The sequence below is a fragment of the Alosa alosa genome, chromosome 14 (assembly GCF_017589495.1).
Source record: "Alosa alosa isolate M-15738 ecotype Scorff River chromosome 14, AALO_Geno_1.1, whole genome shotgun sequence".
In the NCBI taxonomy this organism is placed as follows: Eukaryota; Metazoa; Chordata; class Actinopteri; order Clupeiformes; family Clupeidae; genus Alosa; species Alosa alosa.
In genome coordinates this window covers 29,636,445-29,663,911 of record NC_063202.1, presented here as the reverse complement: position 1 = coordinate 29,663,911, position 27,467 = coordinate 29,636,445, and the positions used below count along the sequence as shown (strand labels likewise).

Below are 27,467 nucleotides of genomic sequence, written 5' to 3'. Positions count from 1 at the left end.
GGTTACAATCAGTCGTCTTCCAATCCTCTCTACCTCCTTGAACGGTACAAAACACTTATTATGCTGCCCGAATAGCTGTCAAGGCCCTTGTGTATGGCAGCAGCTGCGCCACAGCTCCCCCTGGTCCTTGCTGCGTCTCTCCGTGCCAGTCTGTGGCCCCCTGCAGGCTGTGCCTGAGTAGGCTCCCGGGGAAGCTGAGAGCCAGGCCTCTGGAGGACTCGGCCATGCTTGGGCCTCTGATATCCTGACAAGGTCAAGTACAGCTGGAGGGCTGAGTGACTCACTGTTGGAAGACAGCGCAAAGCCCTCCCTCACCAAACCACTCGTCTATTCCCCCTCCAGTGTTCTTGCAGCCCCTGTGTCTGTTTGTTTGCCAAGTCTCAGAATTTCAGGCGATGCCGTACATCCGTTTTCAATCAGTGACTAATGTGTTCAGCCCAGCCAGCAGATGACACGATTAGCGTCGGTTTTTATGAGCGTTGTGTTGTTGTCGATTGTTTGGGATGTTTTTGCCGTCTATGCCATGTAAAACCCCTTTTATAGCTTCCAGTCAGTCTGTAGTGGTTTATTGCTCCATATTTCACAGAGTCCCACGAGCCTTTCTACAGTATGTTTGTTTTGTTTGATGTCATTTGTCAGAGAGGCATCAGGAAGGTGGACTGTACCATTTCAAAAATGCATGTGGGGGCTGCCTCCAGTTCCACTTTGGCTCAGTCGTTAAAAAAAATCAGAGCCAAGATAGTTTAAAGCTGTAGGATGGATTGAATAAGGTGACGTAGGGGGTGGTGATGGTGGGGGCCAGGGGGGATGATTTTAATATGCAGTCAGTCCTCTGTCCTCCAGACTTCAGTTTCTTTTTTGTTTTTTTTTTCAAATGGAACACCAGGGATGTATGCGATAATTAAACATTTTGAAAGTGGTTAGAGCAGAGGAAATGAGGGCTGTGTTTGCTCAGAGAGAGATAACATTCTCAGACTGTAACAAGAGCACGGCGGCAGCGCCAAACAATATTGCTTTAGCGGTGGGTCTGCATAATGAAGCGGACCCTTATGCATATTAATGAAAGCACTTTGCATAATGTGTTCTCCATGCGACACTCCGCAGGCTACAGGCACCCCCTCGGCTCCGCTTTACGTTTTCCTGTTCCAGAATGAAATTATTTACATCTGCATGCCTACATACAGACAATCCCAATTAAAGTGCCGCCATGCCTATCTCTCTCACTGATACCTGTGCACTCCTCTCTGTCCTCGCACCAATCCGACCGCTTCCCCTCCTCAGGCTGTGTACCAATGGCCTACCTTCTTTTTTCCACCCCCTCTAACCTTGCCACCTAAACACGCGTGGTTGTTTAAAAACATATGGCAGCAGGTTGTGCATGTGATGCCAAACGAGGTCCTCGTTACCTCCCCTCCTCCTCCTCCTCCTTTTCCACTCTCCCTCCTCCTCCTCCGTGTGCTCGTGGAAGCTTTTGGAAGTACTACAGCGACATCTGCATGAATCGTGGTTTCAGAGCGCCAGTCTGATACCCGGCACCACCGCCGCTGCTGCCAATGCTACAGTGCTACCGTTGCTGCGCTTCACTACCTCTGCCATCTCACACTCGCCCACCCCACGGCTTTCATCGCTGGCGTTTACACACTGGACTAAGTGTGCATGTGCGGAGTTCATGTTCATTTGAATATCCTGTTGAATAACCCAAGGGTATTTGGCACACGAAAATGAGAAGAATGTGGGTAGGAACAAGGATGGAATTTGTTGGGCGCAAATTTTTTTCCTGTTGTACAGAGATAGATATCCTGATTTTTATGTTCATGTTAAGCTATATTGGTTACTTTTTGTATTTTCCCTGTATTTCAGTATGACATTTTGTGCCCACCCTTAGCTAATTTTGTAGGATGTACAAAAAAGTGATGAAGCCTCTAAAATTCCCATTCATATAATTTGCACACAAACACATAAAATGGTTTTAATGGAGCACTTCTTGAGTAAAGCCTTTGAGCAAATTTCGAAAGCTACTTCTTAAACTTTTCTTTTGGTGGAAAACACTGGTGTCAGACTCTGGCAGACTTGCAGAGAATGGGTTTGGTACAGTACAGGCAAAACCTGCCCACTGGGAGTCTCACTCTCTCTGACTGTGCTGTTTCTGTACTCCTCAATTAATACTGCATGCTGCATGTGTGTGTCGTGGGAACCCACAATGGTCGTCTTGTGTCCCTTACAAAAAGGACAGTGTAGCAGACAGATTGGGGGATAGGCTGGGGTAGGCTGGTGGCTTGGTTGGGTCTGGTGTGGGCACAGACTCTGAATAAGAGACAAAGGATTAATCACCCCTAATGATTTAATGCATGCAATCAGGGACCTAGCAAGCATGCTGATTTGCGCATAAATTATGCGGCATCTGTTTCAAAGGCCAGAAAGTAAACGTGGAAAGCAGATTGGGAGATGTTTTTTGTTTAGTCTTTCCCCCGATAAAAGCGGGCAGAGGGTGTTAGAGAATGCCCTCTGGCGTTTCCCACGCTTCTCTCCCCGTGCCCCAGGGCGCCAGTCGCCCGCTGCTGGACTGACTTCCCGTCCTGCCAGACGGTCTGTCGTGCTACCCAAGCCTCATCCCATCAACCTGCAACACTGACCAGTAATGGGCATTGGAGACCAGTACATCCTCATTTCTTTTCAAAAAGCAAAACAAACAAAAATAAAGCAAAAATACTTCATGATTCTGTTTGGATCACTTCATTTCTAATAACAGTGTCAATTTGATCCAACCTGTAAAAAAAAAACGTAATCACGGTGCCTAAAAAAATAAATCTCCATACAAATTGTGTCGCGTAATTAGCCATTCTGATAAAAATCCCTGTGATTATATGTGCATATGTATGCACATAATTTACATACACACACACAGAGTCACATACAATATATATTCTTCCTCCCCAGATTGGAAGACACTCAATTAATCCAAGTCTGAAAGGTTGAGCCTTCCGTTTTTTTTTAATTAACGTCGAATTAAAGGGAATTGGCACGTTGGTGGAAAGCAGGCATGCAGCTTTGAAGATTGCCATCGCATAATGAGTTGCTCTTTTCTTTTTTTTTACACTTTGTGCTCCTCTATTCCCGCTCCCCGCTCGCGCTGCTGCCAGTTGCCAGTGTGCCTTAGCGATTTAATGATATGCAAATGAAATATGCATAAAACCATTCTGCTGTACGATGATTAAGCACAGAGGACATTAGCCAGTGCCCCGCCAGAGTCTCTCCTGTTGTCTCTTCTCCATTCCGCTTCGCCCGCCAAACGACACCACTGTAACAGAGCTCAACGTTAACAGCGCCAGAAGACTAATCACTTTAATAATGACAGTAATATCCAATCGGCAGAAATTAAATCCTAGAGCAGGGTTTTTGTTTTTTCTCCAATCCGGCGTATTGTAAGATCCACATCCAAGGAAAGCAGTGGTCCTGGCTGCAGTAGTATGTGGCAGAAAAGCTGGGAGAGGAGAGACAGGCAAGGTTTTCCAGGGGAGGACTTGGAGAGACTAGCATTGCCGGAGCTTTTCTCTGCTTGTTTTCAAGTAGTGTAGTGTTATATGAACGCTGGCTGCTGGAGAAGCATGGAAAAATATACTCCTTTTTCCTTTCTTTCCCTCTGTTACCCCCTTCCCCCCTGCTCACTGCCAGCTTTTTTTTTTGTAATCCATTTGTATAATGAAGACGTGGTGCAATTAACATCCCCCATGGAATTAAAATAAAAGGTAGATCATCCGACCCTCATTAACTCCAAACGATTATAATATCCACATGCGTTCCGCCGCCAAGGGTATGAAAAAAGCCGCCACAACAGGAATTACGAATTAAATCGTTAACAGTATTTGTGATTAGCGCGGGTTTAATGCGACCGTGCTGGCGATGCCCAGAAAGATGCCACCATTTGCCCCAGCCCCATCCTCACTGGTGGCAGGCTTGGCTCTGTCAACTTGGTGGTTATGCCAAGGCAGTGTAGGAAGCACAAAGATCTTATAATCCCTCCCTTTGGATGCCTTCTTCAATTATTCATATTCCTCAATCGTGCCCCCTTGTCCAGCACAAAATCCTACAAGACGAAAAGGGGGTGCATAAAGTTTGGGGTATCCATACCCCGAACACCCTCCCCCGCTTTGGCTTTGCTAATTGCGCGTTAATTTATCCATGGCGCTTTTGTTAATGAAACGAACCAAACAAACCGCCCGTCTTACTCCATGCTGTAGCGCCCATCACTGGCTCAGTGCCCGGTGCCAACGGATCTTGCAGGAACCCACGATGCAGTCCTCCGAACTCTGTAAGTGCTGTGACCCACGAATCGCCCGGTACTCCTGCTTTGTATCACCCTGATGGTGGGAACCTCCAAAAAACAGACTGGGTGAAGTATGGCAGTCTTTGGTTGGTTGGCAAGGAGATGGTGGAACACCCCTTTTCACATATATACCCCCCACCCCAAAAAAGAAGAATAACAAAAAAGTGGGATGCTTAAAATGTTCCCACTGCACCCCCACCCCTCACCAATACCTTCTCTGTTTGGCAGAGTTTTAGGCGGGTTATATTGGGAGGGTACTGCCTCCTCAAAGTGTCTGCTGTCGTGGTTGTCCTGCTACCCCTCCCCTCCTTCCATCTCTTGTGCCCCCTCCACCAGGGTCCAGCTTGTCTGTTGTATGTGTGGCATCCCCCATGCTTGTCTCCTATACTGATGCAGGGGTGTTGAGCCCACAGCTGAAGCCATTCATCTCCTTGGTGATTGTTGTGAATGTAGATAAATCGCACACGCCTGCCAGCCTCCTTGCCCATGTCTGGTACAGTTCTGCTGAGCATCCCCCATGCTTGCAGAAGTAGAGTTTATTGCGTCCTGAGAGTTGCTGTGTTTTAACGTTCTTGTTTATTTGTTAAGTCATTTTCCTCTGTCAGGAATAGGTTCTTGCTGAAATTAGGCGCTTTCGGAACAGATTTGTATTTAATCGGGTAACTTCTTCTTTTTTTGGCGTCTCGCTCAACGATCATTAGCGATAATTACAAAAGACGAAAAAAACCTTCAATTAATTCCATTCAGTCGGCTGATTATAATTTGCCATCTCATTAGTATGCATGCTCATGTTTGCTGATTTTTTTCTCTTCTCTTTTGTGTGTGGCTTTAGTAAACAGCTGCTGTTGAGCCGTTGGCATAGTCCCCTAGGTCCTTTTCTTCCTCCTCCCTCTCTTATATGCAGGCAGACGATTGGCAGATTGGCAGCGGCTGCGGCGGCAATGATCATGGTAGACATTCCTCACCACAGAGGCTGGCAGACGGCTTGTCGAGGTGCTGTGTTGTTTTGGAAGATTGTGTGGTTTAGTGGAGGGGGGTTGGCACCCGGTTCACACCCCTCCCCTTCTCACATAACAGTTTGCCGCTTTTGTTTTGTTTTGTCTTGGGCGTGTGTGTGTGTGTTTGTCTTCGTTTTTGTTTGTAATCCATTCCGTCCCCCTTTTCTTCATCAAATCTGTCGCGCTAATTATCGGAACAAACTTTTGTCACTTTAATTAGTCTCCAGAAGCTCAATGCCATCTTTTGTTTGTCCCTCATCGTCTTTATCTTTGCCAACCGACCCGCGACGGGCAGACTGCACCTCATCGTTGTGTGCCATCTCCATGTACTCTTCTATCTTTCCGCGACAGATGCCACCCCGATTGCCGCTGGCATACCGCTTGACAAACACGGGCGCCATGTAGCCTCTGCGTTGGCATTTTGTGGACGAAAGTCTTTTGCCGCTAATCCGTAAATGGCGTCTGTCCTTCTTTTGGAAAGATAGCGATTTCTGTTGAACTCCGCCAAGCGTCTCTGGGTGTGCCACAGCTGCCAGGCAGTGAGCAGGTTGGCATGGCGTCTGCTGACTAGCAGGCAGGCTGGCTGGCTGGCTGGGACCGGGAAGGAGCTTGAGAAAGAAGAGAGGAGGGTGAGGAAAAACGAAAGAGGGGAGGTCCTTTTTCATGTCCCGCCCCCTCATACCCTGCTGGCACCCTCAGGACGGTGCCACAGCCTGAAGTTTAGTGATGCCTGGTCTCCTGCCCGCCTCTGTGCCTCACCAGTCCCTAGAGGTAGAGCTCATTCTCTCGCGCTGCCCCCTGGCATCCGTTGCGGTGGTATCTCCCCCCCCATGCCAGCATCTTCTTGATTAAGAGCAAAAAAAGTCCCGTTGTGTTGTTTTCGTCGCCACCCCCATCTTTCCTGCACTCCATCGCGTTGTGGTGCTGGATGACCCATCTGGACTACGTTGATGTTGCCGAAGTACAACCCTGTGTTCCGAATCATCCGAAGGCGTCTTGGAGATCTCCATCAGCAGATGTTCTCCTCTTGCGGCTTTGAGTTGAGGTTGCGCCTTTGGCTCTAGAACTCCGTGCCACCTCCCTCCTACGCCGCAAAGTCTTGGTTTTAAACATTTGGGTTGCATCTGCTCCTCCAAATAAAACAATGTAAAAAAAAGCGCTACGTTGCCAAAAGCAGCCAAATGGCACGGCACCCCCCCTCTCGCCGCTACATTTAGCCGCTTACCCTTGAGAATGCACGCCAGTCCGCCTTGGCGCTACCACTGAATGGATGGCACTGTGCCAGCTTCTCACTGCCATCATCCGCATTCGCAGCTTGTTTCTCTCTTGTTCGCCCACCCCCCTCTTCTTTCTCTCCATGTACCCTCCCCTCCGCCTCTTTCTTCCTTCCTTCCTCCACCATGTCCCCCCCATCCTACCCCGCCCTCACCCACCCTCTTTTTTGTTCTATAAGCTTGACTTTAATTAACGCACGGGTTAATTGATTCCCAAAGCTGATGAATTGCTCTCAACACCCCTCACTGGCTGGCTACCTCTTCTGCTGTTGTCTGCTCGCCCTCCCTCTTGCCCGCTTGTCTGCCTGCCTGCCGCCTGCCCGCCTGCCCTGCGCACCCCCTGAGCTTGGCACCGCCTGAGCTTCCACGCTACTTGTGGTGCTGTCAGAGAAGCCAGCAGCCAGCTCCTCTGGTGTGGTGCTATAGACCTGAGAGAGCTCTGCGAAGGATTTCAAGCTGCTTATTGGACTACAGCTGACTACAGTTGACGTTGTGCTGTCTGATCCCTATGCAGGATCTTGCAATGGCATTTTGTTATAAATAATCAAAGTCCTCCTGCAACCACCTCCCACCCCCTTTCCTATCTTACCCTTCTCCTCCCTCTTTCACCCTCCCAACCTTACCCTCCCTCTCACTCACTCTCTGCCTCCTCACTCTTCTTGTTCTGACTGTAAACTCGCATTCTATGCTATCCTATTTCTTCTGTGTTGATAACCAGTCTGATTTCTTTCCCTTCATTCTTAGTGAAGTTCCTAATACTCTTGTCTTGTTTTAAATCCGTCTTGAAAAGTTATAAAGCGGATTTACTAAAAGATGTGATCACAATTATCATTGCGGATACATTTTGTGTACTGGGTCTGTGTATTAATATTCTTTTTTTGCATGTCATTAGCGTTCACTGCAAACACTAGCTGTGAATTAGCCTGAATTTGATGTGTCTGTCATAGTTGATTAAATAATTATCTTGGCCACGCCGCTTTTTCTTTCATTTTCTCATTCGCTTGGTGACAAATGGAGGAGACAAGGTTAAAAGCGGAAGATAGAGGAGCTTTTAATTATTTAATAACTGGCATTATTCCCCTCCCCCCCGCATCTGCCCACCAGTCTTAATTAGTCCGACTGCGTCTCACACTAAGAGGCAAGGTAGCATAGACTCATTAAGGGTGAGTATCTTGTGCACACACACACACACACACACTCTCAGCCTGCGCAAACACGCGTGTATTCTCATTCTTTCTTATCGCTTCCGAGTGGTGTCAAACACTATTCAGTTCCACTATTTACTTGTTAGTTTCTTTCTTTTTGAGTTTGTGACGGCAGTTTTGGCTGAATGTGATCCTGACGCCTTTCATACCTATCCTCTGTAGCCGACACAGATAGCTAGATAGCCCTGTCTGTGAGTGGAGCTGGTGTGACGGGGTGCTGGCACACTGCTTATTTGATTCTCAATGCGGCATTCTTGCTTCTTTCTCACCCTTTTATTTTTTTTGTACATTATTAAATAAAAAGGAGGCATGAGGCAACTGAGGCAACAAGAGGAATCCATTATGCAAATCGCTTCACTATTTGCATAATGTCTTATGCCAGGAATATGCAAATGAAGCGTATAATTTATGAGTGCCTGCGTCTGTCTCCGAGTGTTCCCATAACTTACAAAGAGATTTTTTTTCTCCTCTTGCTCTCTCTCTTCTCTGCCTCTCTCACTCTCCCTCCCCTCCTCTCTAAGCTGGCACACAGGCGACACACTTTACACACACGCAGCACACACACTCTCACACTATACCCATACAAAACAAGCACGCTGCGTATTCTCATAAGGGGTTGGTGGCTGTGTCTCGTCATTGGGTGGGAAAAACTTGGCAGTTGTGGGGTAGGGTGGGGGCAGAAGGAGTGGGAGGTGTACCAGAGGGGGCACATTAATCTACCCCACAAAGGAGCTGTAGGAGAAGCTAATTTTCTAAAACAACAGCGAAACGAATAAATTAAGAAGCACGCTAAAGCTGGGTGTGTGAAAGTAGGGGGTTTTAATGCAAATCGCTTTTTTTTTTGGTCTTTTATTCTCTTTCTTTTCCTGGGGGTGGGTAAGGTCTGACTCCATCGCCACCTCCAATTCTGCTTTTGCCCACCCAGACTAGTCTTTGCCCGTCTAGGGAGTGGGTACGTTTTTCCTTCCAAGCTGGAATCTCTGTGGAGGCAGCGTGGTGCTGACTGGCTGGCTGTGTATGGGCACATGCAAGAAGGGGAGAGAGCGAGCAAGCACACAACGAGAGAAGATCCACATCCAGCAAAGAGCAGATTGATCTAAAGGTGTGTGTGTGTGTGTGTGTGTGTGTGTGTGCGCGTGTGTGCCAGGCGGAGTCAACGCTGTTGTGCACCCAGGACTGCCACTGCAAAAAGACTAGCTAGTGCACTCTACCCTACCCAGCTTGGCATCTCGTGACTGCCCCAAGGAGTACCAGGAGGACCCTTCGCTTTCGTCCTGCCTCTGCCTGCTTCATATGATCCCCGGCTAAGTCTCACCCGCTTCTGCCGCTCCGGAGATGCCTTTGTGTTATCCCGCCTCTTTGTAATCACCGGCCTGGTTTGCATACTTGATCTCTGGCTAATGTCTGTCTGACACTTTGTTAGGAAGCAGACGAAGACGAAGACGAAGGAGAATGTCTGATAAGGATTGAGGAGATGGATACCCACATCGCTAGCTGCTCTCTAAAGACCTAGGATTGCCAAAGCAACAATAGTTTTTGCAGTTAAAAAAAAAAAGAAAAAATATATATATATATATATTGGTGTGCACCTCTGTATTTGTCTTTTGCCCCAGAGGCCTCCTTCAGGAAAAAGAGCACACACTTTTTCGTTCTATCTTTTATTGTCTTCTGGAATAACGGCTCCTGTGTTTCTCTTAACTCTTTTAAGATGTTAAATATTAACATCTTTTGCGCCAATTCCCCCCCCCCCCATTCCATAGTGGAGCTACTTGGCACAGGAGCTGGCACTGCCTACTGAACTGTTTGCAGGTGGTACCTGTGTTAGAGATATGGGGTGAGGCATAGGGTTTCAGGCTGCCTCCTCTAGAATCACAGCACGAGATCATTCACTTCTTGGCCAAAGTGTATTGGAATGTCGGACTCACCGCAACGGACTCTTTGTAGTGTGAAAAGTCATGTGGACTGGCTGCCGCACTCCACCGTTTGCTGCAGAGGCTACTAGATCCTGAGTTCCCGTGGCAACCGCTTATAATTAACATTCAGAGATCCTTATCTGCTTCCTTTTAATTCATCGTGCCGTCATGATTGCAGACTTCATTTCGTTTGTTTGCATTTTTTTTGCAAATCGAAGGAGCGGAATGTGAGATGTTTTATATTGTGACGTTATTTTTAATTATATTGTTTTTTTCCCTTTGTATTCGTTAAGCAGTTGTCATAAGTATGCAGCACGGCATTTAATGATTTGCATGCATGGTAATGAGTGGTTTAATGCAGTCCTGTGGATATGCATAAAGGGGGCAGATGGAAGGCAGACACACGCGTTTAATTGTGAGAAAGTATTTTTTATCGGTGCGTATGAGATCACCTTGGAATCAAGATGTCTGAACGTGTAAAACTGAAATCATTTTTGAAAGTGTGATATAGGCCAGTCTTGAACTATAAAAAATGATTCATTGAAGTGGCTGATGTTTACCAAAGATATGGATGAAATTGCACAAAGTGTTTGTACTATTCTTAATTATGCTACTGTAATTTACTGGTGCACTGTGTGCGTATCAAATCCTGCTGTGGGAATTGATCTTTTCATGTTCCAGTTATCAATGAACCAAAGTGAAGATTTTGTCTTTAGACTAATAAGGGAGAATAAAACCTCATGATACCTCATCAGGTTTTTGGGGTGTCCATATGAATTTCATTCTTCGCCAGATAATGCAAAAAGAAAAGTGACTTTGATTTCTCGTTGGTGTGAACTTGATGTGCTGAATGTTCTAATCTAGAGCAACACTACAAAGGCCTTTCTTAGCAGGCTCACAGTGGATAATTTCTTTAACTAGTAAGCTTAATGGTAGGCTGTGTTTTTGATTATTGCTGTGCTTTTAAAGCATGACATAAATGGGCCAAATTGCAGGGAAAGCAGCAATTTTGGAGAACATAGTTCAAGTTATTTCTTAAATTATTACACATACAAAAACAAACAAAATCTTAGTTTTTAATATGAAAGTGCGTATTTTCTGTAAACAGTCACTGCTCTAGTAGTTCAGGCATATGTGCCACCAAGTCCTGAGTGAGCTGAAAGCATTATGCGGTTGACTATAAAATGTTTAAAAAGTGTTTTTGCCAAAATGGAAGACCAAGAAACTTTTTTAAGTGCTTTTCCCCTGATGCAGTGTGTCTAAAAGCTCTATAGGCATTTGAAATGAGATAAAAATAGAAAGTTTTCGCAAAGAACCTGGTATTTTCCACTGATATTTGGTAACTTCACGTACCGTTCACACCTTGTTTCATTAATTTCTTTGTGATCCATAACAATAGAAATGTTGTATTATAAACAATTATTATAATTATTATTATTGCACTCAATAGAATACAGTTGAAAAGAATACAGCTGTGAATAAACAGTTATGGTGCATGTTCACAAACAAACAATTTAGCGGGCTGTTTTGGCTTTAGCTCGTTATTGGTGGCCATACTGCTTATTGTAGCTGATGAGTAGACACTAATGAAAATGCATGCACAGCCTCTCGTAAGATGAGAAGAGGCTCAGAGTGATTTACTTTGACTTTGTAGTGTGTTATACATGGAGGTTCATTTGTTAAGTCAATTAGATCACACTTTGGTATAGATTCAGTGCAATTTGATAGTCTTAGTCAATGACAATTTGTGTTTAAAGCTTGCTCCCCCCCTTAAGCCAGAAATAGGCTTGAATAACAGTTAGGATGTGAAATTACAATTAGTGACTGTGCAATGAGTGGGAGTTTATAGTTACTCAGTCGGTGGGAAAAGATTTTTGTTTTGCAGTGAACCTCAACCAGTAGTGTTGCATAGGATCGGTATAACCTGCCTTACACAGTGCTATTGTGTAGTTATACACAATAGCACACTCTTCTCACTCTCTCATAAAGTTTTCATGTTATAGCCTTGTCCCTCCAGTTTCCTGCCTCTTCATCACAAAAGCGAGTTTGAGTGCTTGTGTGTCATATCCTTGCTCAAGTGGGGTTGGTTTATTATGACAGACACTGCCCAAGCCACCCTTTGGAAATACCTTTTTTTTATAACTCAACTCATATTGTTGAGAAGGACCCTGCCAATATTCTGAATCCCATTCAAGATATATTTCACAATTTTAATCTCCATGGCTGCCAGCCTTGATCCAGTGCAGTTTTGCTTTTTAAAATCCTTAAATGAGACCTCCAGAAACAGCCATATCTTACCTCCCTTTATGTTCCGTTTCTATCCATTGACCTCCGAAAGGGTGTAGAATGGTAAGTATTTCTTTCAAAGTTAGTGTCCATAATGAAGCCATCCTCTATCCTCTTAAAATAATTATCCTCCTCCTTCAATAATCTGTGGCTTTTTTCCCAACTTGGCTGAACCTTAGTGGAGGTGTTGTAGCAGTAGGCCTGGAGGACTGGTGGTTCTGGCCTTGCCATAGCCTGATAAAGCCTAAACACTTATCACACATGATTGATTTGTTTATTCCTTGCAAACCGGCCCACTCATCATGTGTCTTATCCCTGACTCCAAACACTGGTGTGTTTTTTCCCTCCCTCCCTTCCTCCCTCTCTCTCTCTCTCTCTCTTTCTCTCTCTCTCTCACTCTCTCTCTGTCTCCTTCTGCCTCTCAATTTCTCATGCCCTCTCCCTTCAATCTCCCTTCAATCTTTCCATCTCTCCGTGGGCTCACCAAACTTTTTTTTAAATTCATTCTGTGAGTATAGATATATTCAGTCACTGTAAAAATGACAATAAGCAGTCATCACTCTTCTAGCCACCTTGATGCTTGATTTGCTGATGCTGATAAGGCCATGGTCCTTGGGAGCTCAATTTCTCACGGTGAAGAGTGGAGCTCAGCTAGTCATTGCTCTTGATAAGGGCAGCTCTGGCATTGCATAGCCCAGCGACCCCTAAGGTTTACTGTCGCTAGCAAGAACAAACACGCACACACATACACACATGAATACAAAGTCTTGACTAAACTAGTCTAAGTAAAAAGACAGTATGGTGAAATATGGTTGTTAGATCAACATACCGTCGCTGTCTAAAACCACCGAGCTGCTGATCAGCAAGATCGCCCATCATGACTTTAGACTGTTCTGTTCTTCCAGCGCTCTCCAGACTGCCAGTAAATTCTCCGGGTTGGTCAGTTATAAAGAACTTTATTACATCAGTTCTAAAGACACAGCTGTGCGCAGTTTCACGCAAGTCATCATTGCCCTTGGACATTTTCAGCCAGTTAGATGCAACCAATTAGACTAATTTAACATGATTTTCTTTTTACATTTATTTTCCTTTTTATTATTTGTTCATTTGTTTGTTGTCTGTCTTGGTGTCACGGGTACGGTGGCGACTACGGCACTCCATCCAGCATCTTTTGTCTTGTGTCATTTGTTATTTTTTAATTCATTTGATGTCTATAAATGATTAATAAAATGCATTGTAATAATTATTATTTGTTAGAAGTCAGAATGTTTACTTTAGTCACAGATTATGAAATCATCTGAATCATAAATCATATATATATACTCCATAATGTGTTGTGTGGGTACATATTCAAACTAGTAGATGATCAACTAGAATGTCTAGTTGGTTTAACCTAATTTCCTCTCTGCTTCGATTCCTAGTGTGTGTAGATCATCGAGTGACGGACATGGAGGCACCTCAGCTGTCTTTACTTCAGCAGCTCAGAGAGATGTCTCTGTCTCATCGGGAGACCCAAGCCAAAGTGAGTAGCACAGACCACTCAACCATAAACGCGAACTGTGTTCATCTCATCTCTTTGATGTTACAAAGTTAAACTCTGGTAAAGAACACTGTAATTGACATTCCATCCCCCCCTATGGAAAAGTGGTGTGCAAAGGGGTAAGTGGCATATTATAGGGTGGGGTTCTGTGGTGCCCTTTAGAGTACCTATACCCATAGGGGTGGGTTGCCATGGTATACTGTGGGGTAAATTGTGTACCAAGGAGTGAATAGCTTCTCACCGGTCACTGCATTCCTAACTTTTGACTAAGTAGAGACTAGAGACAATGACACACCCTTAATTCTTCACCACTTGTACTTACCTGTACTTCACCCGGTGGATGTCAAAACACGCGCACACACACACACACACACACACACACACACACACACACACACACACACACACAGACGTCACACTCAGCTCTTGCTTGTGTGTTGACTCTAGAGATGCACACTTGCCCTCAGGGATCCCAACGCTTGGTTAAGCAGTTATGTTAAGTACATGCATGCCATAAACACCGGCATAATCGTGCCAGCTGAATAATTCACATGGCGTCGGGATGGGGGTGTAATTAACAGCAGCTTGTATGGCTTTCCATAATTCATTCGAGTGTAAGTGCTAAGCATCTCCGCCCCGCAAACACCAGTGTTGCATGATAGGATGAGGGGCTGGCCGACATGACGGTTGCATCCAGGCTGTCGGCGTTGTTTCATTTAGCCCGGAGGCAGCTGAACTCAGACGGGTGGGAAAAGGCTACTGGAGCACATGTCTGTTGGTAATGCGCTCATGTATGTATGTATGTATGCATGTATATATGCACACACCACCAGCCACCATGTGTGGGGAGCGCCTCCAGCTATGACTCCTCCTAGCTGCATAGCCAACTGGCTGATGTAACTTTGGCAAGATTAAGAGTGTTTAAAGATGATAATATAAATGCTCCATTTCTCGGAGCTGTAGCAAAAGTTAAATGCAAACTTTTAAGAATGTGAGCCCTTTTTTATTTAAGCCAGGAGGTCATGCATTTCAACATTGCATGGAATGGGCACAGCATGACTTAATACCAATTGATTTTTGCATTAAGCAATAAGGATCATAATTTATGATTATCTGATGATGTTTAATTTTTAAAAAGTGCTAAAGCTGATGGTAATTTGGCTAAGAGTCTCAATTAGTGCATGATAGATGCACCGAGCCATGGGTTCAGACTGGTAGGCTGCAGAAGATGATGGTGCATTAGAGCGGCCATCGATTGTGCATATTTAAAATGGGGCCCAAACTAAGGAAAATGCTTAAAAGTCCACAGAGCTAATTAGGCAGTTGTCAATAATTTATGCGAAGATTTATGCATCGAGAGCGAGACCTTAGGCTGCCGTGTTTGATTGAAGACTGCTTATCTTGAACCCAAATCTGTGCAAATCTCTCCCTATATGTTTTTTTTGGGAAGTGAGTGAATTAAAGTGGCTGAGCTCCTTAAGATGAGGGAGAATCATTAGTCTAAGCAGTTGCTCTGTGGCATCAGTCACCGACTGGCGACCGCGCTGTAATAGATTGTCAAAGCGGCTTGGTTGTGTTGCACTGTGATAACTGGAATGGACACATACTCACACACACATTACACAAGTATGCATGCACACACACACACACACACACACGTACACACACACACACACACACACACACACACTACACGGAAATACAATAAATGTATACACCAATGCACTCCCACACTCTGATATCACACAAAAAGTATACAGAGAGCTCTAACTTCCGCTGCTCTCTGACATACGGGGTTGTTTGAGAGTGTGTGATATGAGCTGTCAGGTTGCACTGTGGTCCTCTGAGCTGAACTCTGGTTCCTCCCCCATAGGCCTGAGACACAGGAAGTGCTTCCCAGCGCTGGTTTAAAGGGCTGCGTCTGACCCTTCCCACCATGACATTTGATTGGCAAAGGTGGGAGCTCTTTTCTTTGTGTATGCGAGCCAAGGCAAATTGTCTGGCACCACTTCAAAGGCCCGTTTCAACACCAGGCGCTCTGCTGGGGCTGGGGTCCACCCAGGGTCCTCCTCTAACATGGCACCACTCCAGCCATCTCCAGGCAGACCCCCCCTTCTCTCTCTCTCTCTCTATTTATTTCTCTCTTCTCTCCTCATATCTATTCTCTCTCTTACTTACTCTTGCTCATTACAAGCCCGTTCCATTCACTCTGTCTGACAGCAGATCTCTTTAATATTCATGCCTGTCTCCATGAACAGAGTTGCATGAGGCATCAGGATGCATGGTCAGGTGGAGTAGCGATGTGTTTTTTTTTTACATCTTGCTGTTTTTGTGTGTGTGTGTATGTGTGTGTGTGTGTGCGTGCATGTGCGCTATTTTACCTTATGTTTGTTTAATGAGTGGTGACTCATTGCTCCACTCTGGTGTCTGTGCCATCGTGTCCTAGCTCTGGGGTTCCCAGGTACCCGGTGCGGTGGCCATCGTCCCGGCCGACCCTTTCTCCTCTTCCTCATCTCTTCTCTCACCCGCTCCGCCACATTGTGTGTGCTGTGCTCTGGCAGCTAAAGGCCCTCGTTAAGCGCCATAACTTACATCATGTTTGAAGCTAATGGGAAGAATACTGGCTGCAGTGAAAAATGAATTACTTTTTTTTTTTCTTTAGCCTCCCTCTCCCCAGCTGGCCCTCTAACCTCTAGTGTAATATAGCAGCAGGGAGAGTATGCATTACAGATCCCAGGCATTAGAATTTATCTGTGCTGCGCTGACGCTGACTGATGCATTTGAAAATAATGTACTGGAGCCGAGCATTACAGAGACCCTGTAACTAATGGACAGCTCTCGCCTGTGGCCGCTACTGTATATCATTCAGTTGGCCCTACCTAATCAAACCCCACAGCCCTCTCCTCTGCAGGGCTACCGCCCACACCTCCAGCACACTGGCTGCTGCAGCCATACCTCACACCCTCTATTTCTCTCTCTCTGTCTCTCCCTGTCTCATTCTCAGTCTCCTTCTCTCTCACACTCTCTTTCTCTATTCATTCATTCCTTCATTCATTCATTCATTCATTCATTCATTCATTCATTCTATCTTTCCTGTATGCATTCTTTCTCTCTCTCTCTTTCATTTTACTCTTACTCTTGCTCTCCCATTCAATGTCTCACAAAATGTCATCCTCATTTCTCTCCTCTCTCTCTCCACCTCTATCCCTCCATTCTTCCCTGCAATCACATTCTCTCTTGTCCTTTCCTCCTCTTTCTCTCTTTCCACTCAGTCTTCTCTGGGTAATTGGTGATTGCGGTCTTGCTCTTCCACAGTACAGTAAGGAATCCGACAGCTAGAAATATACCCTTGAACTATAATGCATGGTCCATGTAATGCATACATCTTAGGATGCACTAAGGTCCTTGGCATCACCTTGAGACGAGCAGCAGATATATATTCCGATTGCACGTCGTGGAACTGTTTCAGCCCTACTGAATATGTGCATTTACTTTGTCCAGTCACCACTGATAACGGTCTCAGATACTAAGCTAAAACAGAACCATATGATTCAACACAAGTGACCTTACACACACACACACACATACACTTACACACATATATTGCACACACACACACACACACACACAATGGTATTTGTTATGAGTTTTTATAAAATATAAAACAAAGTCCACCAAATTCATGATTACCACCAAGGTTATTACTTTGTCCTGGAATACAGTAACTAAAATAGAATTGCAAATATATATAGCAGCCATCAATAACATACTAGTGTTCAGGCATTATAAGACAAAAAGATTTGAATTCTTGGCTTTTCCTTTAGCTTTCCTCAGTCCCTCTCCCTATATTTCTTTAATTCTGTTTATCTCTAATAACTGTGGCCAGACGGTAGCCACGGTTGGCTCTTTAAGCCAAATCAGGCCAAAGAATGAGAGAGAGGCGGCTGGAAAAAGCAGAGCGAAAGGCCAAATGAATTCCATCCGCAGAAGGGTCCGAGAGACAGAAAATGCATAGCAATGCTCTTTCTCCCAGCAGGCAGTGGGAGATAGGATACTAATGAGATCATAGGAGAGGAGGAGAGGCCAAGCCCTCGGGAGCTTTCCTGTACATTCCAACAAAAAAGGCAAGAGAGTAAAGGGGAAAGCACGAAGGAATGAAAGAAAGAAAGGAAGGAAAGAAAGAAAAAGTGTCTGAAAAAATAATGACGTCTGCTTAGAAATGCATCAGTAATCACAGACGGATGCTCAGCTTTATTTTTATGGTATTTCTCTGGTACACTGTTTTAAATTCAGGGAAGACCAGAGAGACAGAGAGAAGAAGAGGGAGACATGATTGAGAAACTGTGCAGATAGGAAGGACCCCCAAGCCTCTTTCCTTCTCCTGTCCAGGTGCACCGGAGAGAGAGAGAGAGAGAGAGAGGGGGGGAATGGAGGCTCTGGCTCTTTTTCGTTTCCGTCTGTGCTTAGCTTTTGTGTGCAGCTGCAGTAATATAAGCCCTTCCTGTTTCTCCGAGCCCTCTGCATGCCCGGCAATGCCCTCACCCCTCAACAAAGAGGCCCAGGTACAGAACATTACATTACTAGGCTCACTCTCCCCACTGAATATGATGAGAAAGACCCTGCATATGCTATGTTCTCCTTCTCTCTTGTTCTCTCTCTCATCCCAATTGGAAATTCATTGAATACCTAATGAAATGAAGGTTGGATGAAGAATGCTGTTTTGTGTATAACAAATCAAGGAAGTGCACTGCTGGTTTCATAAAGCTGCAGGGAAACCCAGAGTGAATCACAGGTCTATTATTAAAATATAATTTAAGTATAATGCACCAGGTAATTGGAAAATGAAAGCAGAGATAGGAGTTATAGCCACATCTTTCAATGTCAGGTTGTATTCAGAGTTTAGCAGTCAGTCCTGCAGTCAGCTCTGCCTGTGTACGAGAAATGCTTGACAGGGACATTGTATTCCTCTGCTTTCCATATAGAGGTGAACCGATCCAGACCACTAGTTTTATTACTTTAGAGGTGGCCATTCAGCCAATACATGTAGCTCTGAAAGTATTGTGTATGTGGTATATGTATATAAATGGTCCCAACACAGTTTTCTTAAATGTCAATCTATTGACCATCAATTTTCCATCATCAGTAATGCATGGGAAATCTGTTGATAAGGTTTTAATTTGTAGATCTTAATTTTGTTTGATTGGGCTGCTAATCCATCATAAATAAACATGCTGGTAGAGTAGAGTGCAGCTCATTTGTGGTTATTGCTTTATTGATTGCTATTGATAGTTGCAAAGGGGATGGCTTTGATCAAAAGACCAGATTGAATGAAGGGGCACATCTCACTCTTTCTTTCTTACTCTTTCTCTCTCTCTCTCATCTTTCCTCATCTCTTTTTAATCAGTTCATTCGAATTCTAGAAGCTATCATGTATCTAGCCTATATCTTTCCATTGTTCCCTCCATTTCTATTAAGCAGCATTAACACAAAGAAGAAAAAAAACAGTCCAAAGCCTCTAGTGAAGGTTCTTTTAGTGTGGCGGTGGTAGTAATGTGGTCCTAGACAGTAAATGTAGCCACGGCTGGCTGTGAACCCCAGAGCAGATAGTGTCAGTTACCTTCCTAAATAAGCTTCCCTTCAGATTAATGCAGGTGTGAATCAGTGTGAAGAGGCCTGGTAATGGCCCTGTGTAAAAGGGTTTACTGGGAATGGTTTTAAACGGGGGAAAGCACTGAAGTGGCTGCCGGACGCCGATCGGATAACAGCGCTGTGTTAAAAGGTTGACTGCACTGGCGTTGTGTGGCGTTGGAGGCCGGTGAGCGGACATCCCAATTTTAGGTAATCCCCTCCGTCCCCATTGTCTGGTGAAGTGTGCGTGTTCAGCACATATTCATTAATGGTCCACTAGAGGACTTTTTTTTATTTCCATTTATATTTTTTTTTTCTCCATGTTTTTTTTTTTTTTTTTTTTTTTTTTTTTTCAGTTGGGCTATCATTCCTAATTCACCCAAACTACCGCCACTGCATCAGCTTGATTTAGACTGTTCGTAGTGTGTCAGAGTGGCTCTTTTTTGCCAGTAAATAATAACCCACGTCTCAATGTCAATGCATTATCGAAATTGTACTGTATATATTTTTCACTCTCCCCACCCCCCGAAAACAGCCTCAGCGCACAGACTGTATCCCCCTCCAGCCACCCCCACCCCCCCCTTCCCCCAGCTCTGTGGCTTTGATGTGGGTTATCAGTGAGCCCCATCATAGCCCTCTCTCTGCCCTCCCCACTCCCGAGTGTCAGCACCTTTTGATGTAGTCTGTGTGCTCTTTAAAAATAGAATTTTTAATAAGGCATCATTATCATTTTGATTTCTCACTGAATAAAAGGAGTGACCTCTGGCATTTATGGTGTGTTTTGTGTGTGTGTGAGTGTGAGGGTTAATTTTTTGGGGTGGGTGTGGAGGTTAGTGGCTGGTAAAGAAGTTGACGGGTGTGTGAGAGTGTTCAAGCAGATATGGTTCATTGACATTAAGCTGAAGACTTTCCCTCGTGTGTTGCAAAGACTGGGCAGATCATCCCAGAGCAGGAGAACAGTGAAAGGGAGATGACAGTCGCTCTGATAACCCTCCTGTCATTTGGCTCTAAGCTCTTCTTCTCTCGCTATTGGCTCAAGCATCGCCAAAGCCTGACAGAAGCCTTGCGGCTAAGGGCTCACACGATTAGATACTGAACATGCCCAAAGGCCATAGGACTTCTCCACTGAGCTGCGGCTTCACACACACACACAAATAAATAAAAATAAGCGCTTCAATGAGCTCTCAATGAGCATCGACAACACATCAGCTCGAGACCAACACTGCATTTGCAAATTCTTGCCATTCTCTCTAGGATGATGCTGAGTAGACTACATCAATCCAGAGTACTCTTCCCCAAAGAAAGGAGAGCATTGTATGTCTGGCTTTGAATGAGCAGATATGGCACTTATTTATGAGGGGGGTGTGTGTGTGTGTGGTGTGTGTGTGTGCGTGTGTGTGTACAATCAGGCTATTATGAAGCTCACCTGTGATGAATAATGCCATTATGTGGCAGGTTGCAGCCCTAACCTTGAGTTTGCTTTGCAGCTGCTGCTGTCTAGGGCAGAAAGTTCACTTCGATTCAGGGGGATACATGGTGGACTACACCTCATCGTCTGAGACAAAATTGCACAAACGTAATATTATTCTGCACAAAAAGGGCCTTTTTTTTATCTTACATAAAAATCCCTCAGCTCCAACAGAACAAAGCCCCCATCACCACATGCTATTTTCCCTCTTCTGTCAGTCCATTTCCACTTTTTTTTCTCCCTCCTTTTCATTTGGTAGAAGAGGTTGCAATTAGCATGCTAATGATGCAATCCAAACCTCCTGAAGATCAGGTCTGTAGGAGTCCTCTTTGGGGTGCCAGCAGATGACAAAGAACCTTTAACAGAAATTGCAGGATGAAAATGTGCCTGTGTGTCTCAGCCCCCCTATCCCACTCCCTTTATTTTGGAGAGCCCATTCCTGCCTGCCTCCAGCTTGTTTTGGTTAATTATATTGGAGGATACTTTATTATCTCCATCTCTCTCTTTCTTTTTTTCTCTCTCTGCTTTCATAAGTGCACCTAGGCCTCGTGCACACCTCTGTGCTCCCCAGCGCTGCGTGAGGGTGCCGCGCCCTGGCTGAGGCCAGTGTGAGTGGCTAATTTAGGTGCCCCCCTCCCCCGCCTGTGCTGTTTTGTTGAAGGGGTGAGGGATCAAAGGTGCGGAAGGACGAGCAAATGTGCTCAGTCGAGAGCGCTGAGGCTCCAGCGGCGGGGTCATGGATAATGAGTCACGGGTAAGGACCCCTTTAGAAGCCCAGTGCCCAGCCAGCATGCGCCCAGGATGAGGCAGGAAACCACGGCTGTGCCAGGATGTACCAGAGCACGGCATGGCCAATGAAAGGGCGTGCTTTTATGAACAGACATGCATGCATATACAGGAAAAGAGCATAGTCTCTCTGTCCTTATACACACAAGCCCACACACGTACACATACACATGCTCTCCCTCTCTCTCATACATGCCAGAGCATTGGACAAAAACATTACCCCAAGAAGCATGTGCCTCTGGAAGAGAATCAGAAGGCTTTAGCTTTATATAATTGCTAAATTATAATGTGCAAAACATTAATGGTGAATGGATCCTAAAACTTGGTACTATGTAATTGTTTTTCGACAAATATATTGACTCTTTCTGGAGATTTTTTTAGTCCTTTACACATTGTCAGGCCTGTCTCTCTCCCCCTCACTCACTCACACACATACAAGAGGCAAGGAGGTCCTGCTTGTGTGGTCAAGAGTGTGCAAATAAACAGGTTCAAAGCTGACCCCTGGCTTTGGATGGGAGGGAGGTAGAGAAGTGGGGCATCAGGGGGTCCAGCAGCACCGTCTGTTCAAAGCACCTGTGAGAAGACGCTGTGAGGCCTGGCCTTTTACCCCAGCCGCCCCAACCTCTTCTCAGTCAACAGGGTAAAGGAGGGAGGGAGACACTGGACAACCTCATAACACATACACACACACACACACACACACACACATACAGGCTTCTCCACTTTCTGTTTCACACACTGGGTATTGCACAATGCCCAAGCCTATTCAGTGCTTCTGCTCAAGACATGAATACATGTAAGATGAATACAATATGCTACCTTTACTTGATTGTTCCATTTATGTTATACGTTCTTACATAAGAAAATAATTTCGAACTGCGTTTCAGCAAAGGACATACAAGTTCAGCATGTATGCAATAAAAACATGTAGCATAGACTTTATTAAATTTAAATAAGACGCAATATTCGGATAACATTGTTTAAATATGTTTCGCCTTTTGAAACGTTTTAAAACTCATTTTTATTAACATAGGCCTTCTATAACGCGCCCTCAATTATAAAACATAAAAGTATGTAAAGTAGTAAAGTGAGAGCTCTGCAGTTAAATGAAGAATGTTCATCTAAACCTCAAACGTGTAGGCTAATCCTTTGAAGTTAAGTCTTCAGTAACCCGTATTAGCACGAGCTGCAGCAAGAATTGGGCTTCACCCTGAGCAATATTACAGGTCGACAACATGCCGTTGATGAAAATCCGCGAAAAGCTTGACAAGTTTCAGGCGAACGTGGAGCTAACAAAGACATGTTGGTTGAGACAGGGTGCAGTTGATGGAACAAGGAGCAGTGGTGCGAGAGCGCCCTCATCGTTGCTGCTAAGATCCCGCAGTGTCTGGCTCGGCTCCTCATTCGGTGCTTTGCCTCTAACCGGACTTGCGTTGACTTGGTGTGTTGAGCTGGACCATGCTCGCATGGAAGGTTTTTTTTTTTTTTTTTAGCGTTTCAGTGGTTAGGGATTTCACGTTATTGTGTTGTTGCTGAACAGCACTTTTACCGTTAGTGTGTGAAGTCTTCAGCTCACCCTGCAGTTTTGAAATGTAAATTGATAACAGAGCTGACATTTTGGCTTCCTAGATGTGTTCTAATTAGCAAGGATAAAAGATTATGAAAAGCCAACGGCTTAGAATGTAAGAAAGTTATCCACAAAACAATTAAATCTTTATTAAAACGGTTGACTCTTAACATTGTAGAGTCAGTATGGTAAAATGCTCTCCTATCAGCATAGTAATAATATTGTAATTAAAATGGAGGCTCAATCCAGGTGTCAAAGAAATTGTTTTTTTGTTTTTTTTTAAGATTTCTGTATTTCAAGTGGGCTTATCAGAGCTTGCTTCTGTGCATTAATTAACATCTGCATTCAGTTTTCTTCCAGAGGTAATCATATTAAGGGCTGTCTTCATGCTTCTCATATACAATATTATAGGAGAGATTATTCTGCACTTGACAGATTGTATGGTTTAATGCATTGCCTGACTGTGCAGTGCTAATAGGCTGCATCTGCCCTTTTGTGTACCTCTGGGTATTGTATTGTTAACAGAGTGGGTCAAGTAGCTTGATGTGTGTTTCACTGAAATCCAAAGCCTGGCACCATTGTTTTGCGTGACACAGCTGCTACTCTGTGATTGACCTCTCTCTCTCTCTTACACCGTGACCCACAATTGGCGAGGCCAATTTAGCTATAGAAAATGCATTCAAACAATCCCTGCGGTTCACTTACAAGCACCACTGGAACACTCGCCCTTAGCCAAGCCTTTCCCCGACAATTGATATGTAACTTCTGTCAGAAGTGTCTGGTTGGTACAGCATTCGACATCGCTCCTCTGCCTCCACCACTCTCGAGGATCCTCGTGTGATGGGGGTGCTGAAGAACACCCCTTGAACCATTTCAATTTGTGACATATATCCACCATTACTTTGTGCTGAAAATTACGATATGACCAAATTGCACTGTCAAATTTCAAATATGGTAAAAACCAGGCTGGAGAAACACTCACAGTTTAACCTCTGTCTGGAGAAAGGGTAGAGAGATTAGGGATACAATTTGAATAGATTATTTATCACACAGGGTCAGTCCATAGACCCTGTGTGTTATGCACCCCCCAATTTATGAGTGAATGGAATATTCCAAGCATTATATTATTTTGACTGAAATGTCAAAAGAGGAGTTCTCTTTCACAAATAAGTTTGAATTGTCTTGCTTCACCAATTCATAACCATTTATTTTGTTCATCTTCCTTCAGTGTTAACTATTATATTTTCTGCTAAAGTTCAGTGATTTATGTGATTAGCAGAGGTCTTTTGGAGGATCTTGCCTGTTGACTTGTCACCTTTACATCACTGTGACAATCTCTGGAGGCACACCAAGTTTCATGAACTTCTGCCCATAGGGGGTGTTGCAATTGATGCATTTCTTTCTGTATCTCAAGAACCGCTTCAGCTAGTTTTGAAATTTAGAATGTTTACACTTGGCCATGCTTACTCACATCTCCTTAAATTGCATTTAGCTCACTCAATAAAATTGCTGCCAGCAGCCAATCAGAACTCGGCAACCAAACCAATTTTGTCATCTTGTGATAATGCCGCATCATTACCACATTCTTTCAATGCGCTTTTAGTTTCATGAAATTCTGTCCATAGTCCACAATCATTGCATGCATGCCTAATTTCATGCAATTCTGTCTATAAGGGATGCTTAAACTAATAAATTTCAGTATCTACTTGGACACCTAGGATCACTGCTTCTGGAAATGGGCATGTGCATCTATGCATCAAATCAGTTTTGGAGCAGCATGTAGTGTGCGGACATTTTACATTTACACACACACGAACACAAAACTCTCTCTCTCACACACACACACACACACACACACACACACACACACACACAGCTATATGTCTATATGTCTTAGTGATGTGGTGCACACAAGTTTGTGTACTAATCTTGTAGAGAATATGAGGAGGAGAATATGAGACTGGCTTTAGAACACAGTTTTTTTTTTTTAATATTAGACATTTTGTGGAATTTACACGGTGCATTGTGCATTTCTAGTTTCAGCAATCATTGTGCAGTCAAGGGGAGATTATGTAAGACTTGCAGTCTACATGGAGTTGTAGAATTAGGAGTGGCAAGAAGTTGAGAAGTGAGATTTATTTTCTTTGCAGCACATAGAGCAGCGGTCATATTACTGCTATGTGGTGCATGTAGTTATTTTTACGGATAAAATCATGCACATGCTGTGATCAAATCTTTCAAATCTATTTTAGTAGTATAATATGTGCTTATAAAGTGTTCGAGGGCAGTAGGTAATCATTAATTAGAATAGAGCACCCAGCTTCCAGCACTGTATTCATTAATTAATGAGCAAGTTTCCACTAATGTTTAGCCCTTACTGTACTGTAGAGCCATTACTGTTATTGTATTAAACTTTCCTGTTGTTGTGTTGAACAATTACTGATGTGTTAAGCTGTGACTTTTTTTCTGTTAAAAACCTGTTGTTCTGTAGAACCATTACAGTTGTGTTTAAACCATTACTGTTGCCCTGTGAAACCATTACCATTGTTGTGTTAAACCATTACTATTGTTGTGTTGTTGAGCGTCCGGCTGACCTGTGTGTGTATTTGTGTTTTTCGCTGTGTGAGATGGAGGAGAGGGAGGCTCAGCTCCAGGAGTTGCAGGACACTATCACAGAGTTGCACCAGGACATCTCGCAGAAGGACCATGACAAGCTGTGGCAGCTACAGCAGCTTCACCACCTTGAGAGCCGGGTGAAGGAACTCACTGAGGAGGTATCACACAAACAACCACTTCCACACAAAGAATGGTTTATGTGAGACCATATGAAATGCATAAACAAACAATACTGAATGTTTAGTTAGGTGTACTGAGGAGATATCACACACTACTATCTGTCCATACAGAAAAATTGTATTTGTTCTTAGGATTTTGCTCATGGTATTAAATTAGCACACAGATTTTGCCAGGTTGTATAATTAACTCTAGTTAGACTTGAGTCTTTGCACTTTGTCATTTAAATTAGCGCCTATTATGTTTAATAAGGCATAGGTATCTTCTGACCAAATAGAAATTTTTATATTTTTCTTATAGACAACAAGCAGTAGCCAAGCATTTTTCTCAATTAGTCTGTTACATTTGATATGAATCAGTGGTTAATGCAGATATCATGGAGTTCTGTGCGGTGAATAATTTAGCCATATGAAACCGAATCAGCTATTTGAGATCAGCCAGGCCATATCTCTTGAGTGCACAGGTCATTTTGCAATTTCCTGTTATGCTTTTTTATTTTCATCTCTCAGTCACTGCTGGCATTCCAGCTGTGTGATCCTGAAAATCATTACTTTACTGTATACACATGCACATCTTTTAAAATCAACTAGATAAGCTCTTGAGCACATGGTGATGTACACTGGCTCCTCTCTTTAGGCAATTCACTCTCTTCACATCACAGCCACGGTCACACTCACAGTCTCATCCAAGGCACCAGCTCCACACTTAATTAATGTTCCTGCACCTGTCACCCGTATTTTTTCATAACACAGTCCCTTAGAAAAAAGAAAAGAAACACAAAGAGCTCAGGGCTCAAAGCTGTTAGTCTTCTTCGGCCATCCAATCAGCCCACTGGTTTTATATTAGGCCCGCTCACGCCGAGCTAAAGGATTGGCGTGTCAGGGTTTGATTGAAGAGGTCACTCCTCAGAGTCGATGTTGTTGAAACTCCAGCAGAACTTGTGCTGTGGCATTGGCCCTCGTGCTCTCCAGAAGTGGTCCTAAGGTATAAATATTGAAAGGCATCAAAGTGTGCTGAATAGTGCCCCAAATGTTCTAACCTTGAGAGAGCTTGTTCTAGTAAAAAAAGATAAAAGCTGTACAATATTATTTATTAAGCAGAAAAAAGCCTTGTTGTCCGTCTCTGTCCATAATGGGGTGAATGTACTCCCAGTGCTCTTGACAGGGTGGAGATGAGTGATTTGTTTATTTGCCTCTTACAGGTCCAAAATTCAGAGGAGACAATAGCCCAGCTCAAGCAGGAGATGTCTGTGAGAACGCCAAGCAGCCTGACTCGGGAAGTGAGTGCTTTGTGTATACTCTCGCTTTTTTCTGTCTATCTATAAGTGCAGCATAGGGTGTGGATGTATATGTGTACCATATGTGTTTATTCTCACTTGCTCCCAGAACACCAACGTGTTTCCAAACACCCCACTGGTAATTAGTCAGAGGTGTTCTCGCGCGCTCTTACACACACACACACACAGGCGCGTGTTTTCACGCAGTGGGTCAGGTTGTTGCAGGGTTCCTACGCAGTATGGAAAACCTGGAAAAGTATGGAATTGGATTTTAGTAATTTCCAGGTCTGGATAAATATGGAAAAAAGAAACAAGGGTTTGGAGAAATATTTGTGTTTCCAGACTATTGCATTTGCAGTACTAATCACTTCACTCAGGTCATAATGAACCATTCCTACTGTTGTGAGCT

The 27,467-nt window shown here is 44.1% G+C and overlaps 1 protein-coding gene across 5 annotated transcripts in view; it reads left to right on the top strand.

Moving 5' to 3' along the window:
* The window catches only part of LOC125306996 (trichohyalin), a 151,964-nt gene that overhangs the window by 22,699 nt on the left and 101,798 nt on the right, over nt 1-27,467 (top strand). For all 5 annotated transcript variants that reach the window (XM_048262682.1, XM_048262685.1, XM_048262683.1 and 2 more), the window contains 3 exons: nt 13,422-13,522; nt 25,617-25,763; nt 26,984-27,061. In XM_048262682.1, the coding sequence (XP_048118639.1) occupies nt 13,448-13,522; nt 25,617-25,763; nt 26,984-27,061 (300 nt within the window). In that variant the 5' untranslated portion in view covers nt 13,422-13,447. The remainder of the gene's footprint in view (nt 1-13,421; nt 13,523-25,616; nt 25,764-26,983; nt 27,062-27,467) is intronic.